The 19,209-nt window shown below is 38.3% G+C and overlaps 1 protein-coding gene across 16 annotated transcripts in view; it reads right to left on the bottom strand.

Moving 5' to 3' along the window:
• The window catches only part of MYCBP2 (MYC binding protein 2), a 175,355-nt gene that overhangs the window by 145,123 nt on the left and 11,023 nt on the right, over positions 1 to 19,209 (bottom strand). For all 16 annotated transcript variants that reach the window (XM_053936636.1, XM_053936620.1, XM_053936621.1 and 13 more), the window contains exon 2: positions 6,633 to 6,708. Coding sequence is in view for 15 of the 16 variants with exons in the window: in XM_053936620.1 (XP_053792595.1) it covers positions 6,633 to 6,708 (76 nt within the window). In the remaining variant the exon portion in view is untranslated. The remainder of the gene's footprint in view (positions 1 to 6,632; positions 6,709 to 19,209) is intronic.

The raw sequence follows: 19,209 nt of genomic DNA, 5'->3' as shown, positions 1-19,209 counted from the left end.
GGTCATGACTAACTTCAAAGTTAATTTTTTATTTCTTTCTTGTATTCTTGAGGGATAAGGGGAGGAAGGGCACAGTGAGAATGAAGGCTTTTTGTCTTTTTTCTTTGTTTTATTTATAGAGTATTAATACTGTGCATTGCCACATTCATCTGGCATGAAATTACACAGTGAATTATACTACAGTGATGTGAAACATCACTGAGAGCAGTGATGAGAAAGAGAACATTAAACTAGCAGAGGAGAGAGAAAAGATTTGAGAACCAGTGAAGTGGGTAACATTTTAATGGGGTGATTTATTTTTCTACAATATGGTTACCACAGTTGTCTACATCAAAAACACTTTTATCTGCACATACATTCTTATTAATACCAGAAATAACACAAGACTCTAAGCTAGACATTCTAATACCATATGTTACAAAACGTAACAAAAAAATTCAAAACTGTTTTAAAATATTTCATCATTCACATATTCCCCATTTTTTACTATAATATTATTCTGACTGTACTGGTATATATTTGCCTATCCTTCCTTTCCATTATTACTAAAGTTACTGCAAGCTAGAACATTAAGAAACAATGCTTTACTACGCAACCTATTTTTTCAAAAGTGTGTTACTTTTTCTCACCTACATCAGTGGTAGCAGTAAACACAAAAATATCAAGATAATGAAGGAGGAAAAAGAAAAAGCTGGGAAAAGTTCCCTACACGCATACTCAAGTTTGGCAGGTTTTTTTTAGCTCAACAGAACTTCTGCCATTAGGGATTGAAAGACAACAAAGTTTAGTCCTTGTTCAATATTAGTATCTTTGAAACAGTAAAGCTCCGGTTAAAAACCCCACAATAATAATCAGTGAAAGAAGGCAAGGTACAACCTCATATGTTATTCCAGCATCAAATTGTATCAAAATAAATTTGGATTGACCCCACTGATAATGAGCTCCTACATACTTTGAAGTTTGACACCAGAAAACTGGATTGTTACAAGATGTAACTCTTCTGTTCATCAAGTATCCACACACATTACCCCAAAAGTTTTTGCAGCTCCTGTAATGGCAAATACACAGCACAACCTTTCAGCTTTAAAGCTAGCTCAGTTGAATGGCACAGGTTAAATTCCTCAGTAAACTTAGTTTACTGAAGTTTTTTACTGATAGTTACAGGAAGAGAAAGATATTTCAGAGGCTCCAGATATTTATCTGAAATTTCACTTATCTAGTTAATATCACATATTGTAATTGTAACTTCTGTGAAGAGTTTCCATTCTAATTCTTTCTTGTCAGCTCAGCTAAGTCTTTGATCCAGAAGAGGCTAAGTTCTGTAGCTCATATAATCTCATTTGAAACAGATTGGCCAAACTGTTAAACCAGCACAGATAATTTTAGACATTACAGTGCAAGATAAAATCAATGTGTTTTCTTGCCTATTAATAACAAGCTGACTAATTTTCAGAAATAAACTCCTTATTCCCAATACTTCATAACTATTAACCAGTAAGAACTTTAACTATACTATCTCTGCATTCGGTGTTTTGTTTTCTACAAAAGTGCATAAGCAATACTTGCATACACTAATCTCCTACTGAGACTTCAGTAAAGCACAACATCCTCAAGAAACTTCATCATAAGGTAAAAAACACTGATGTGATTTGTGATGGATTTGCTTAAGTCAAAGGGGTTTAATACTTATAGTTGTTAGGTCTTCCAAACAAACATCTGTTCAAAAGTGGATGTATATAATAAGCAGGTTGTACAAACATCACATTCTTAGATCTCCTTTACATAAGGCAAGAACGGGGCTGACAACAACAACAAAAAAAAAACAGTAAAACTTCCTGCCCCTCTAATGCAAATGCTCATTCAGTGAACAGCTTTTTTTGTTGTTTTTTCTTTTCTTCAACAGTGGTAGAGGAAAGTATTCAAAACAGACATCAGAAGTTTTTTCCATATGAAACAAGTATTCTTCATTTCCAGATAAGATTCCTAGCTTCACTAAGGTCAGATACACTGAACAAGTCAGAAAACTGGGATTTAAGTTCATCCCATCATCACCTGAAAGTTTACTTTTCTGCAGCTAATCAATACATTTTACACAGTCATAAAAACTTCTCCAATATTATGACACTCATGATACCACCTGTACAATCTTGCTGTGGACTCAAAATTTTGAGGTCAAATAGATCAGTAAGAAAATCTAACCAATACCTGTACCTACAGAACCTCACTTACTAATTCTTTTATCAAATTAATAAAGTTTACTTTAACTTACAATTCTCTTAATGATACTGCATTTCAAGTTGGCACAAAACACATCTACATTGCCAAAACAGCAGAACATTAAACCAAAATATTAATCAACTTCTAAGAACTCACTAAAGCAATATACTAATTTTGCACAGATCTAGAATTAATAATCCAAACAGACTGCTCTTGAGCTATAGGATAAATTATTTCAGAAAGAAACAATGCCTTACACCTTGTTGTCATAGTGTTAAGAGTACCAAGATTCATGTGACACTTGTGAATAAGGCGAAGAGCAGCAATCGCTTTCTCTGCCTCTGAATGTCCAATTTTTAATGGCTGCTGGAATATTGCAATCCAAAGCGCTCATTAAATTTGACTACAAACTCAGCTCCCAGAGTGCCTAAGCAGAAGATGAGATGATAACTTCTATACTAGCTTTCCTCCTAAAGCATCTGGTTTCTTGGAAAATGAAATAGCTACCAGTGTCAAAAAGAAGGGCTTACAGACTGGAAAACAGGATTATGCTGTTTGATTCAGTAGTTTTCATATGAGCAACAGTGGGATGTTCTGAATCTTCATCTTTGCTATTTCATTTGGTGTGTCACCAAAAATTAAATGTTCACCTTATTAAATGAAGATACACAGTGAAATATACATTGTAAATCTTACATATCCACGATTGGTGAAGACAGCTTTAATATGTGAAGATTTTATTTCTTGTGTGTTACTTTTTATTTTCTGAAAGGTAAGACTCTTATGACAGAGAGATATAAGTGCAGATGCTCACGCCTTGATGCCTGGCTTGTCCTTGTAAACATATAGTCCCTGCTAACTGAAAGAATGAATTATGTAGGAGAGGTGAACAGCACAGGCTTGGTTCAAAAGATAAGAGCAACCTACTCCTAATTGCTCTTCTCAGTCAGCCTTTTGTAATGTTCTGTTACACTCAAGGAAAGGAGTGGGAAAAACCAAAACCCTCTGGTCTCCTTTACACGTCTCACACATAAAGAAACTGTTTTCCCTAAGCATGAAACCCATACACAGCTTATTTTCTGACCTATTTGTTTTCTTCCTCTTGAATCAGAATACTGCAGTAATGGTTTATTCTTAAATATGATGGAAATAGACTATAACCTAGGAGAGGAAAGTTAATTTGCTGTTCAAGATGGGTCAGGTTATAATCACCATCTGATCTCAGTGTAACACTGAGAAGAGAAGCTCACCCAATTTTTCTTCAGACAGTCAAAAGATCTCTTAGAAAGGGATGCCCTCTTGAGGTTGAAAGAGCAAATAATACAAAAGCCATTGAAAACAATGCCAAATTATTTGAGAACCTACATGTGTTTCTAGTGAGACAATATTCATACTAGTCAATCTGTTTTATACATCTATTAATTAGCTTAAAATGAATTTGTCTGCTACATGAACCTCCCCCTTAAAGTTTTATTCCTCCCATTTGTAAAAAGCTAAAAAAGTCATAGCTTAAAACTTCTGCATAAACTAAACAGGTAGATGCCAATCATTTCCAGTACAAGCTGTGTTTGGTGGACTCCAATTTTTTGGTATTCTTCAAATAACATTATGAAAACAAAAGATGGTGAACTGTGGTTTTCTGTGTAAGTCTCTCTCAATCCAAGTGTCCTAAGCAGCACTTGCATGAATTAACAGCAAAGGTGGAAAATATCCAGGGTGTCTCAAGGGGGGAGGGGGGTTAGCAGCAATTTTCGTAGAGTTGGGAAAAGTTACATGGCCTTACAATTTTCTGGCAATATTCTTTGCCAAAAGAAAAAAAAAAAAAAACAGGGGGAACAGGCAGGTAGGGACTGGAATCCAAGGTGCTACACCCATGTCTAACAATCAGACACTTGTTTTCTATGTAAAAGTCACTTATGTCAACAGTGAAATTCTAAAGCCAAAGCAGACTGCACCACACGGAAACCTTTATACCTCCATTTAAAAATAGATACTAAACCACAATCCCAAAAATTAGTGATGGTTCAAAGACCAGTAATCATAGTATGGCCCAGCTTAGAAACAGAATAAGGCTCAAACTACTGAGCTGTTTAAACACCAATTAGTTTTATACCTAAAATGTTCTAACATTTAATGCTTAAATGGTGGAAATAGTTTTCTTCCAGTTGCTCAACAATTACTTCTCTTCTAAAGTTATCTCCTCTTCCTTTACTCAATCATTTTTAGTAAGCACAGGATATAAATAACAATTTTTTTGGGTTCCTTTGTGTTATTCTTGATTTAAGGTCCTCTCTGTCTCTACTAAGTATATTAAGAGAAAGCTTCCATCACTGTTCAGACTAAAAAACCCTGTTTCTCCAAAAAATAAACTAATGCACAGGAACTCTAATGTTCAGAATGTCCAGTAGTGAAAGACTTTTCAATCTGTTTGATTTTAAAGCTTCTAAATGGAAGCTCACACTTTCCTGACAATAGACACATCCATTTTCAGACATTCCAGTGCAAAAATAATCTCTGTGCTGATTCTGCCATAGCAGCCTTGGGATGAATTGAAAAGTATATAAAAAAAACAAAACCAAAAAAACTCCCACAAAAAAAACACTACAAAAACACCAATAAACAAAACCACCCCACTTTGTCAGTTTCATAATCTCAAGTTATGAAGCTGGTTTTAGCTTTCCCTTCTCTGCTACATTTTTCAGTAAATACACAATTTTTTGCTATCACGCTGAAATAAGCTGGAGTGCCTTTCTATACCCAAGTCACTCAGAATGAAGACCAATGTTCTAATGGTCAGCCGTGGTCTGCCTCAGACACTGTCCAGAATAATAGCATCAGTAAAAGACATACAAAAACCCATTATGATTTTCAGAGATATAAATCTCAATGCCTTAAGTAGAAAATTACTTAAACCCATTACTTAAACCCAAGAAAAATCTTGAGAACAACCTTCCATAGGGAGGAGGTGAGGAGATTATCAGTTAGTGCCATCTCCATAACTACTCACAAGAACTAAGCCTTTAGTATGTTCACATTGTCTTAGCCAAGGATCCTTCCACTCCATTTATCCAACAAAACTAAATTTAAGAACTACATTCAACTGCTAAGCTTGTGAACAGCCATTCTGTATTTAGCTTTCTACTTGGCAGTAAAACTAGAGCCCCACTAACCAGATAGACAAGGGTCCCTTTATAGTGTAACAATGATCAAAGCCAAAGAGTTATCTTATTTCAAAAGCACAAGTTTCTGTCACCAGACAGAACACACAAACTAACTACATTCTGTGATATTTCTTCAAATCTCTAACTTGGTTTTCTTTGCTGACAGTGGGTTGATAAAGACATGGAGAAGACAGAGCCAAAACTTCTTATAGCGAGAAATTCAGTTTGGACCACAAATATTTTACTGTACAGTGCTGAGAACAGAAATGAAGATAAGCTTTTTCTATACCATAATCTGAAGCTGCACTACTTGAGATAAGCAGAATAATCTGGTATGTCTCCAAAAAGTCAATACCAAATGAACAGATAGAGGGTTTGCTTCACCCTCCCAAAGCCATCTGTCTTGAGATACAGTAACTACACAAGGTTTGGCAAATAGGGATAAGATGGCCAAGTGGTTCTACAGTGCATTTGTATTCTAAGGACATTCAGCTGACTAGAAAGTGTTTTCACTGGATGTTTCAGTGGTTCTGTCCTTCAGAACCATTCCAAAAATGAGCTCTTTACTGACTACAAGCCTTCATGCCTGCAGTAAGCCTTCATGAAAATCCCTCCAAGACTGTACCTTAAATAGAGAAATAATAGCTCTCTAATAGAGAAAGAATGCAGCACAGCAGTATTTTAAAATAGCACTGCTTCTGCATAAATTTATTCTCTCTAAAGAGTAAAGATGTAAACATTTTATTAAGTTCACTGTATGGTTCCCATGCATTTACAGTGATTGAAGGCAGGAGTTACATGGGGAGAAAACATTAATAGAAACACTTAGGTGTCACTTATTACATTTTCCATTATGGAGTCATTTTCAGAGGTAACTTTGGAGTCCTTAGAATGCTCCCTTTCTCCTTTAGCTAATATGGCCAAATCTTTGCAGCACTGGTCTCTGTTTGCTAGACAGATCTCAAAATTTACCTCTGAGACCAATATGTTTAGCTACATTTAGTATTTAGGAACTGGAGAACTAAAACCACTGTTCATACTATTTCCTGTTGAACATTAGTACCAAAAGCAATTGAATAAGGTTAAAATTGGTATCACAGTCACACAGGATACAGTAAACAGACAATACTGGTCTACTATTAACTCCTCTAAAGAAACACATTGTTAGTCACACTTTGGTGTTCTTGCATTTCTCTCAGCTGAAGTTACTGTCATTTTTGAGCCAGAATTTTGTCAGGTTAGTTAAAGGCTTACCTTGTTGCGTGTTTTTACTTTCAATTTAGTCTTCTGTTTTCTTTTCAACTTTTTCTTGCTAAAAAGTTTCTTACTTCTGAAAGAGAAAAAAAGCAATGAGAACAAAATAAACTCCCTTCCATACTCAATGGTAAAAAGCACAGAGGGAAAAATTGTCAGAGGTGCTCTAATTTTTTTTTTTCTCATAGGCAAAGGGAATAATTGCAGGTAGAATTTCAGGGTATAAATCAGAATACAATGCACTTAAAATTATGCTTTCCTAATGTTCCACTGAATTGTGGGTCTTTACTCTCATAAATTTAAGCAGAATATATGCTAGGAGAGAAACAAGTCACTGAGCTTTCTATTGGCTTGCCCTATTGTTTCTATTACAAGTTCGTAGTGCCAGAGCAATGCTAGAAGCTAGAATTATTGACAATTCTCAGTAAAACAACCTGTTAGCACAGAACACTGATTTGTGAAGTCTTGATCACACAAAGATTCAAGCCTTCCAAGACAAAAAAGTAAGCTTTAAAAATGTATAATTTAGCAGAAGATTCAGCTGATGGAAGAAACTGCAGTTTCTTTACCTCGTTTGGACTTTTTCCACCCTCACTTTATAGACTTAATGTCCATCCCTTTACATTACAGATCTAGCTAACACACACTTCTCTAAGCTCATTTAATCCTCTCCTGCCCACACCCCATTCCTACCACACTCACTCCTCCATTTTATTACCCAGGGGAAAAAATATATATATATCATACAAGAAAGACATCATATGCATACACGCGTGTTCTGTCACCACCACTGAAATTACTCTGAAATGCATACTTTTTAACCTACTGTTTTTTCAGGTTGTAAGTCCTCCAAAAAAAAAAAAGGGAAAAGTGTCATATGTTACCTGCACAGCATACAGCTTATAGGACTTCAAGCAAAACTACTAGCATTCCTCTGTACCACAAACTTTACTCAAATAGTTTACAGTTCAGATTAATTGAAAAATAAACCATTATAGCTGAAAATCACAGGCAGTGAGAAGTTACATTTTCAGTAACAGATTGAGAATCAGAAGAATCTTAATATTTTATTCAAACAACTTTTTTTCTAAATAAAAACGTTGAGGTTCTAAAAGCATAGTGGTTACTGTCGTGTACAGCATTCAGACTGCAAGAATATAGAAGCCTCATGGTCCAGTAGTTGAAAGCTAGAAAAACTGAAGCCTGACCAACAAACAGCAGTGAGAATACAAGCTCCAAGAATTCCTGCAGAGTATGCCAAGAAAGCTGCCTCCTAGAATTTTCACCACTTTCCCCCTCTTGACATATATTAAGAGGAAGGTATGTTCCTCAAGACACTTCCTGCAGAAACAAACCAGCTCACCACTTTGCTTATAAGGAACAAACACCATTATCGTGGAGTTAAAAGAACTTATTCAGTGAGCAGGAATACCCTCAGAATCCCCAGAAAGTTGAAGTTTACAAAGAGAATGGAGATGACTGCTCAAGGTTCCCCCATCAGTAAAGTTTTAATAGGTAACAGTATATAAGCTATTTAAGAAGGAAAAAAAAAAACTTCATATAACCTTTACTCCACAAATTTCAGCAATCAAACTCCATAGTCTAACTCACTATTTAGTTTTTCTTTAATTAGACACATTTTCTTATTAGCATTTAATGCAGTTAATTATTATTCTGCTGTCAAACATGAAGAACAGTGCAACCCCTTCCATTCTGTAGCTACTCAATCTTCTGCTCTGGACCTAATGACCTTTTATGAAACTTGCACCCTAACTTTTAAACTGAAAGTCCTGATGACAGTATCTTCTGGGCTCTCTCAGTCCATACCACATGTAAACCATGTTGACCAAAGCTGAAAACAGTACTTGTTGTTTGCTTTTAGGAAGAGGAAGAAGAATGTCTCATATGCCTCCAAGGTCACATTTTAACTGCATTCCAGGTATTATTTGGCAGCTCCACAGCAATATGGCATAACAGACCTATTTATTGCAGAATAGCATGAAAACATTTCCCTGCAAACCTTGAAATTGAGTTTCCAATACACTTTTTCTATCTGTGCTAATAATTATACCTTTTAAAAACAGTATGATTTGCACTTACCACAGACAACTTGATAAGCATAGCTTTTTTCTTTTTCTTTTAAAAGATATTAACTCAAGTTGTCAAGACACTTCAAATTTAATCCTTCCTGCCAAAATCCTTGAAAATTCTCCAAATTTGTTACAGTCTGCAAACATTAAAAACACTTTTTCATCTTGTAAATATTTCACCAGACCAGTCCCCGTAATTTTTGCAAGTATTTCTTCGAGTTTACACATACATCTGAAAAAACCCCAAATTAAACCTTTTCCCTCCCAAGATTGGGCTCATTTCCACAGTAACAAAGCCTCTGCCATTTGGCAGATTACCTTCATTTGTCATGACACTTACACAATGTTTTTTCAAATTAGCAAACAGGAAAGATTAGCAATGGGTTTACTGATGGTGCTAAGATCTCCCTCATTCATACAACAACCATTAAAGATGCTCAAACAGCAGCACAGTCTTACTGCTCCACTGTGGCAGTCTTTATCTTCAGCAAGTTTTGGGCTTGAATAATTTTACATGGAAACAGTTTGGGATAGAAATGCCACAGTACAAATCCACAATTATGTCCCTATATTTTCTAAAAATGAAACCTCACGGAGTTGGGACGTATACTTACTTCCATGTCCAAACAAATCTTCAGAACTATGTAAGCAATTAATTAATAAAAATATCTCATCACATTAATTTTATAAATAGTTCTGAGCAACCTACAATAACTACAACTAAGACTAATGTATGCATAATGTATCTGCATGTAACAAAGATACATATGATTGTTCACAGTTCTACTGTTATATACCATAACACTAAGATGTTTTAATATTCAGAAAAGAGACAGTAAAACCATATACCAAAACACTAAGATGTTTTAATATGCAGAAAAACATGGGCAAATATATTAATGGAAAACAATGCTAAGCAGATTATGAGTAATTTCCTGTTGGAAACCATGTGTTAATTATAACCACAACTCCTCTGCTACCTGAAGATTAACAAGATCTGATATGGCTCAGCTGGATTTTTCAGCTAAATTATTAATCATATTGCTGGTTAACAATTGTAAGCTGCTGCTAGCTGTCATTTGTAAAATCTTGGTACTCTGCCCTGACAATCAGCTTCCACTGATAGCTCACAGAAAACAAACACTCATTTTCAGCAAATCTCAGGCAGGCTTTCTGCAAACTGCTTCAAAATACTGGAGACTAAGTTTTGAACTGGACCACAAAGCAAGTGCAAATCAAATGAGCACAAAACATAAAGACACCTTGACAAAAAAATACTTGCAACAAATGGACACAAAGAAAGAGCAAATGGTGCTTTTACAGCCTTTACAGAAAAAATCTGTTGAGAATAAAATAAATACCAAAAATCTTCAAACCTGGGATATGAAATAATTACCTCAAATCACAGGCAGAAATAAAAAAAAGGAGGGGAAAGGGGAAGGTGGACTATAACCAGTTGCTTGACAATTTAATATAGGTGAAACAGCTGTTTAAATGACATGATTACAACTTCTAATCAAACTTGTAGCATCTCTAGTAGGAGGAGTAAAAGCATGCTTTCATTTATTTGTTCTAAACCAGATGTACCAATAGCTAATACTTGGACAATTTTATGCCTTATTAGGAGAACATTGTTCAGTTGTCTCTACACCACTGCTCTTATTCTGTTTAAAAGAGATGAAGAAATGCAAACAGTGCATCACAGTGCATCTTCCCTCAAGGTGCAACTTCTTGAACTGTAATTGATAAACTTAAATTTAAGAGGGAAGCTTTACATGTTGAGTGTGTGTTCCTCCCCTCAATGCTGTTACTGAATTACTCAACATGGACTAACATTATATTAGCATTACACCTGCATAAGATCTTCTAGACTATGTTATAGAAAGTGCGTGTATAATGAGTGGAAAAATATTATTCCATCTCTGCTGCTGAAGCAGAAAAGGAACAACAAAAGCCGCCTTTAAGTCTGTCTGACCTAAAATCTTTGCTTCTGAAACATGGTACCAAAGACTATGGTAGGTAGTACAGTATTAGACACAGTCATTCTGCTGTTGAATCTTTGAATACACTTTTGAAAAATTTATGAGTTTAGTAAACCACATGCTAACACATGCTCAATTTTTTAAGACTTCCAAGTGACTTTAACTCAGTGCATTTGTCTAAACTTGCTTGCTCTGGTTCAAGGGTTACCCATCTTTGAGAAGAAGTATACTGTTGACAGGACAGGCCTAGCCAAGAGTTGCTGTGTTCAGATAAATGACAAGTATATCTCTGTTACTCTGTTTCCATAAGTACTTACTGAACACAGTTAGCTTAAGGATCCAAGGGCTTGTGGAAATTTGCTTACGAGGCAGCAGCCACTCAGTAAATACTGAAAATGAAACAGTCAGGTTTGTGGTATCAAACAATTCTTTTGTTTCCTCCATTAGGTGAACTACTGCTGCTGGTGATCAGCTTGGTTAGACAAGATGCAGGAAGCATTTGCTTCTGAACATCCCAAAGTGAAACACCAAGGTCAAGGACACCACAACAGCAACTTATTATCACTCATCACTACTACTCATCATCAAGTTTGAGGGTGTTTCATCACAGCATCATTTTACTGGATGCAGTGGCAGTGCAGGTAAAGTTCAGTAACCTGAAAGAAGGGAGCAAGACAAAAGCAGGATCACAACCCTAGACTTCCTAAGAGCAGACTTCATCAGTCAAGAACAGCCTGTTGCTCATGAGTCTTTGACAAATCCACAGGATACAGTTCTCAGGAGAGAAAAGGGTGCAGAAGAGCTCTCCAAGGCCGGCAGCTTGGGGGATTTGACTCATACTCTACACACAACTTGCAATACTGTATCTAGAATATCACCGCCAGCTCTGAGTGCCCCAGAACAACACACTTGTTGACTGGGGTGAGTCCTGAGAAAGGCCACTAAGATGCTTAAAGAACTGCAGGTTCTGTCATATAAGGAGAAACCAAGTAACCAGAGATTTTTTAGAAAACCTGGGAGGATGGGGGTGGAATAGCCTCCACGTGAATATCTCCACCTCCATCTGACAGGAGAGAGCAAAGATGATGGAAACATACTCTTCTAAGCAATATCCAGTGACAGGCCAAGAGAGAATGGAGGAAAAAAAAAAAAAAAAAACAGGAAGTTCCATTCAAGTTACCTAAGAACTGTAAAAATGGTCAAAGACTGGAACAGGTTGCCCTGAGAGGCTACACATTCTCCTTCCTTTAAGATACTGAAAATACAATTGGACAATGTTCAGAGCAATCTGCTTTGGTTGACCCTACTTTGAGCGCTCAATAGTCTCCAGAAGCCCCTTCTAATTTCAGCTATTCTGTGATCTTCACCATTTGCTTCTAAAACAAAGTAAAATTTTACTGTACAATACACATGCTTCTGTGTTGTGTAAAGAGTGTATTTTTTCTTATTCTGAGTTTTGCATTTTTCCTGGTGTCATGCCATGTTTCTGATTATGCTTCCAAGTAGAGACATACTGAGCTTTTCATCTGTTCACCATCTGGATCAGCAAACAGACATCAAAATCAGGCATAAGAGCAGTTTCTATGGGAATTAGTCAGCATAATCAAACCTACAATAGTACATAAAGCTAACAAGAGAATGAGGGATGAAAACTACTTTATCACACTTAAAATATACACCTGCATTAAGACAATCCAGTCACTTGAATTGATCCACACTTTCTTGGCTATAACCAACACCCACAGGTACATGAAGAAGGGAACAGAGAACATGCTTACACGCAACAATCAAGAGCTTCTCTGTGTAGATGAACCAACATAGGCACTATACAGGACCTTTCAAAAGACTTTTTAAAAGAAAGCCTGTGCACATGGCATGTCACCTGGAAAACTAAAACATAACTTCTCAAATGGAAGGTACTCTAGAATCAGTAAAAAGAGTGTCTGGAAAGAACCCCAAAAGATCAGCATTTCTATTTCCTGGTCTATCATAGAATTGAGGGTCCTGGTCAATGACAGGCTAATTGTGAGCCAGCAGTGCCTTGGCAGCCAGGAGGGTCAACTGTGTCCTGGGGTGCATCAGGCACAGCATCACCACCCAGGCAAGGGAGGGGATTGTCCCACTCTGCCCTGCACTGAGGCAGTCTCACCTCAAGTGCTGTGTGCAGGTTTGGGCACCACAATGTAAGAAAGACATTAAGCTGTTAGCATCCAAAGGAGGGCCACAAGGATGGTGAAGGGTCTGGAGGTGAAGCCGCTTGAGGAGCAGCTGAGGTCACTGTTCAGCCTGGAGGAGACTGAGGGGAGACCTCAATGCAGTTACAACTTCCTCATGAGGGGAAGAGGAGGGGCTGGTTCACATCTCTTCACTCTGGTGACCAGGACAGGACTTGAGGAAATGGCATGAAGCTGAGTCAGGGAAAGTTTAAGCTGGCTATCAGGAAAATGTGGTTCATCCAAAAGGGTGCCTGAACAGGCTCCCCAGGGAAGTGGTCACAGCACCAAGCCTGACAGTTCAAGGAGTGTTTGGACAATGCTCTCCGGCAAATGGTGTGACTCTGGGGGTGGTCCTGTGCAGGGCCAGGAGGTGGACATTGATCCTTGTGCTTTCCTTCCAACACAGCATAGTCTATGATTCTAGCTAAATTCCACTGCGTTCCAAACATCTTTTCCCTGGAGAAATATGCCAATGATCACACTCCCAACCATGTCCTATGAAATCCTACTAGAGAATTATTTTTGAGGTCTTTTCTAAATTGTCTTTATGGCAATTAAATGCTATTTTTCATATCTTTATTACAGAAAAATCAGTTTATTTTTCTCTTTTTCTACCATCTGCTTCATTTTTTTTTGAGTCTGAGGAAAAATGAGTCTTCTGACAATTAAGCAGTCTCAGCTCAGTGCCTAAGTCATAGCTCATTTACCTCATACTAATTTCACTATTCTCTCATAGTAACCAGTCCTTTTTCAGCAAACAGTGAGGGAATAAAATGAAGTGGAAAAAAAAAAAAGGAGTCTTACAATCCTGCAATACAAAGAAAAGGTCAAGAATTACTTCAGGTTTCCTACACAAAATAATCTCTCCATAATTTTAAATAAAATTTTGCAACACTACAACAGTAGCATGGCTACTTCTTAATCACAATCACTTTATGATTTTACAGAATATGTATAATCTTTTATGAGGTACTTTTTATTCATTGCTGGTTTCACATTTTTGCTTACTGGCTTGGTAGTGGGATTTTCTGAAGCTAAGCACTTACAATCTTAAGTATATCTAATCTTCTACAGTTTTGCATTCTCTGTTAACTTTTTCATCTACAATCTCTATTCCAACTCTGAAATTGTCAGAGAGAGACTATACAGATCAGGACCTAGGACAGAGCCAGATGCAGAACAACAGCTATTACCTGTTCTCACAGGTTTCCCCCTTGACAGCCATTCCACAGCATCTCTCCAGGGTGGGCTCCTGTGTAGTTTTAAATCTACTTTACAGTTGTTCTATCTAGAACAGAGGCAGCCAAATCATCAGGCTGAAGGCAACACACCTAAAAATTCTAGTTGAGGAAGGATACAGTCTAGACAATGACACAACAGGAGTAACAGATGTTGCTTTTCTTACTTGCACTTGCTTGAAAATCATAGAATTATAAAATGCCTGATAGGCCCCAATGAAGTCACTCCAAAGCCTTTCCTTTTGCAGGCTGAATAATCCCAATCCTCATTCCTCATGGGAGAGGTGCTCCATCCCTCTAGGCATCTTGGGGGCCCTCCCTTGGGCTCCCACAAGTCCGTTCCTTCCTGTAATGGGGATTTACCTGGATCATGTCCAGCCTCTCACCCACCAGCACCCCCAAATCCTTCTTGGTGGGGGTCTACTCCATCTGTTCATCCCCCAGCCTGTGTTAATAGAGAGGGCTGCCCTAACCCAGGTGAAGCACATTGCACTTGGCCTTGATAAATCTTATGAGATTCCCATGGGCCCACTTCTTGACTGCATGCTTCCTCGTGCAGGCCCAAGGCTGGAGTGAAAGCTCTGATACACTCATTGATCTGCTATAATAAGATACATCAGATCTGCATCAGACTTCCCTGTTGTACAGAAAACCAGAGGGTATTCTTCTGACGAAGTACAACAATGTGCATTTTTTAGCTTTTTTCCCCTTCTCTTCTGTAAACAAGTAATCTAGCTGACACTTGATCACACAAAGAACAATACTACTTAAAAGCAACTGCAGCCTCTGCTGGACTTCCATATTTCCCAAGCCATTTACTCCATCCTCTGAATCGCTCCAAAATAGCTCCTAAATTTGTAGTCTAGCTTCAAGGCAACTTAATAACAAACACAGACAACTATAGCTAAAAAGTATCAGTTCACTTGTCAGCAAGAAACTTACTATACACTCATCTCATCGCCATATAAGTTCAACTATAAGAGCTTCAAAACAAAGGAAAAGGGATACTAAAGAAAAAAACAGTTATCAAGGCTGCTCAGAAGATCTGAGGAGATCTCAAAATTGTGGGACTATCTTACTTTAAAAGACATCCTGACTTGCTGTCAATAACTGAGAAGCATCTGACAAACAGCCAAAGGGAAACAAGGAAAAGTTGTTCAAGAGAAGTTTGGAACATACAAGCAACTGCTCACATGAAGGAGTTGACAATGATAAGAAGCAGAACAAAGGAAGTGGACAGAACTTCAATGGCCTAACCTATAGACAGAGAAGAGGTTTTATGACCAGAGACCTGAGTATCAATAAAACTACACAGAGGCTGCATGTTGGCAAGGAGATGAAGAGGTACCATGTGACAAAATGCAACCAACAAACCTTGCTGTAAAACATATTGGAGTTAGTGCTTGCATATGCCCTACTTTGGTACCACTCCACATGTACCTAAACTTCAGTGTTCAGCACTCTTTATTTCTATGAACTGGACGGTTACTTTTTTTTGAGAGCAACTACTTCCTTTAAGAGCCTCTACATACAACATCTCCCATATTAAGGTATGTACTGTGCTCTTGCAAATAAAATACTTTGATTTCTTCTATGTCAATGTAATCTCAGCACTGTTATTTTGGCTGCCAAGAATTCTACTATCTGTAATGAGAAACAGCCTTACAAAAAGCCCCATAAAGTAACCCAAAGTAAATAACTCACCTAAACAAAATGCTATCCACCTTCTACAAAGCTGGCATACAGAATGCATCACTTTAAGGTATGTGCTTTAGCATTGCATCTTTAACTGTAAAATGGGAGATGCTCAGAAAATGGCTCTAATATTAGGCCCAGCCTACACCAAACATCTGATTCTGTCCTCGATTTTGTGTTTCTCCATCTAACTCACACCAACACAAATCCACCAATTAGTGTCAAAGTGGCTCAAGTCAAGAGGACCCAGCAAATGTTCCATGACATTTAGGGGTTGTTGAAGCATCCTGCAACTGAACTTTCCTAAAGATTTCCATGGTTAACTTTCCTTCCTTGCAGATACCTTCCACTGAGAACTGAGTAGCCAACACAGTTATCCATCAATCTACTGCTGGAACATCCAGGACACTTTCAACCATGGGGAGGAACAGTGTCAGTAGGTTGCAAGAATAAAGAAGGAAAATAAACATCACTCAAAACCTCCAATCTGCTCTTGTCTTGATAAACAAAATGTCTGCCTACAAACAACAGCTACAAGAGCTTTTTAATGTGTCATTTTTCGTATCACCTACAGTAATACCTATCCAGTTTCCAAAAGAACTGGCCATAAAACGGTTGACAGGGAACAAAATACATACATATAAACTGAAACCTGGCACACAAATACCTATCATACAAATATATAAACTCTTGGTGTAATGCCAAACTAAGTATTGGCAAGCGTTATAAAATGAACATGCACCAAGTATATACTATATCATATATCACAAACTGAACCAACATTTTACAAATCACAAATAGAAAAACCCAAGAATATTGATTTCTGAAGAAATAAATACACTAAATATTTTCACTTCAATTTGGCAACAAAATCTACAGAACACCTGAGGAAAAATATGCTTTTTGCAAAACCTGGTTCGTATCCCTGGATTTTAGAGTATCTTTGAAAAGAGAACTCTTGCTTTGTAAAATACTTCATGAAATATACCTCCATGAAGCAGCTGCTTGACCTTCCCTTCCTCTTTGCACAGTTGCAAGCAGGATAGGAAAATAGGATACTGCTTCTGCCAAAATCACAGCCAAAGTAGCTCAGTTGCAAGACAGTTGGCTCACAAGTCATATTTTTGCCTGTTGTTACAATTTGAATATGACATTTGGTCCCAAAAGAAAAAAAAAAAAAAAGTGGAAGCCCGCAAAGAGAAAAGCTAAGATTTTTGTAGTACCATTTCCAAACTGGGGACTAACTTGCCACTAGACAACACCCAGCACGACTTCAACACAAAAAACACCTTACATTCAAAAATACTCTAAATAATAAATTACTTACATTTGGATTTTGTTACCATGCAGTTCCTCCTACAAGAATGATTGGACAAATATGCTGCTTTGTCTTACCTGAAACTGCAAGTGGACCTTCTCAGTTCTTCTCATATTCCCTTTACTCATATCAAGCTATATAGCATGAAGATCTGATACGTGTTTCTAAAAATATGTTTACAACAAAAAGAAGGGCTAGGACAACCTCCATCCTGTAACGGATATGGAATGTGGAGGCACTTAATCCTTTCTGGCTCAGTCCAGCTGTGTTCTCATCATCCAAGGGGAAATGATCAGTGACTTGCTACACCACTTAGACACACACAAGTCTACCGGCTCAGTGGGATCCACCAAACAGTACTGCAGGAGCTGGCAGAAATGCTCACTGAACCAGCTTCCATCATCATTTGCCAGCAGCTCTGCCTAACTGAAAGTCAGTGAATGTGTCACCCAATTACAAGAAATTCTGGAAGGAGAATTCAGAGAACTACAGCCCTGTGAGCCTGACCTCAGTGCTGGGGAAGGTCATGGAGCAGATCATACTGAGTACCATCACATGGTACCAGGGGGCCAGGGCTGCCAACATGGGTTTGTGAAAAGCAGAAGGAGATGACAAGCAGGACTTATCACCAGGTGACCCACTTAGTGGATGTGGGAAAGGCTGTGGATGTTGTCTACCTGGCCTTTATAAAGCCTTTAGACACTGTTTCTCACAACATTTTTTTGGAGAAACTGGTGGCTCATGGCTTGGGAGGGAACTCTTTGCTAGGCTGAGGCCAGATGTGTGAGGTTCAACAAGGCCAAGTGCTGAATCCTGCACTTGGGTCTTGACAACCACTTGGAGCACGACAGGCTGAGGAAGTGCTGGAAAGCTGCCCATCAGAAAAGGGTCTGGGGGTGCTGGTTAACAACTACTGAACATGAGCCAGCAGAGTGCCCAGGTGGCCAAAAAGGCCAATGACATTTTGGCCTGTATCAGAAATAGTGTGGCCAGCAGGCCAGGGCAGTGATCACCCCCTGTAACATGCACTGTCAAGGTCACATCTTGTGTTCGGTTTTGGACTCCTCACTCCAAAAAGTGCTGGAGTGTGCCCAGATAAAGGCAGAAAAGCTGTTTATGTGTCTGGAGTATTCACTCGTATGAGGAAGGGCTGAGACACCTCAGGTTTGTTCAGCCTGGAGGAAGGAAGGCTCAGGGGAGACCTTATCCCTCTACAAAACTCTCTGAAAACAGGTTGTAACCAGGTGGGGGTCAGTCTCTTCTCAAGTAACCAGCAACAGCACAAGAAGAAATGGCCTCAAGTTGGACCAGGGAAGGTATAGATTGGGTACAGGGAGAAAATTATTCAGCACAAGGGTTTTCAAGAACTGGAACACACTGCCCTGGGAGTGGTAGAATCTCCACCACCAGAAGTATTTAATAGGTGTGTAGATGTGGCACTCAGGGACACAGTTGAGTGGTGAAGTCAGCTTGGTAGTGCTGGGTTAGAAGTGGAACCCTGTGATATTAAAGGTCTTTTCCAACCTAGACTATTTAATAGTTCTATTTCTAGTACCACAACAACCACCATGTTAAAACACAGCTCTGCTGGAAGACCTCATTGTTCAGCACTATGTTTGCTCCCTGTGACACATCCTCTCAGAGGACAAATAAACTTCATATTGATCCCACCTCCTTCTGGTCTATTTTCTTAAGGATTATAGAATCACATCATTCAGGTTAGAAGGGACCTGTTAAGGTAACTTTTTTTTTTTTACTGTGAGGGTGACTGAGCACTGGCACAGGTTGCAAGCAAGGCTGTGGAGTCTCCATCCATTTTCAAAGCCATCTGGCAGCTGGCTCCAGATGGCCCTGTTTGAGCAGGAAGGTGGACCAGATGAACTTCAGAGGTCACTTCCAATCTCAACCATTTTGTGATTCTGTGTCTGATTCTGTCAAACTTCCTGCTCAAGCAGTGTCAGAGAAAGTAAGGTGCCCACTACCATGTGCAGTTGCACTTTTAGTACTACCAAAGAGATACAAACCTCTCTGGACAACA

The sequence above is a fragment of the Vidua chalybeata genome, chromosome 2 (assembly GCF_026979565.1).
Source record: "Vidua chalybeata isolate OUT-0048 chromosome 2, bVidCha1 merged haplotype, whole genome shotgun sequence".
NCBI lineage: Eukaryota > Metazoa > Chordata > Aves > Passeriformes > Viduidae > Vidua > Vidua chalybeata.
The sequence above is the reverse complement of the archived record's forward strand: the minus strand, read 5'-3'. Positions and strand labels throughout refer to the sequence as shown.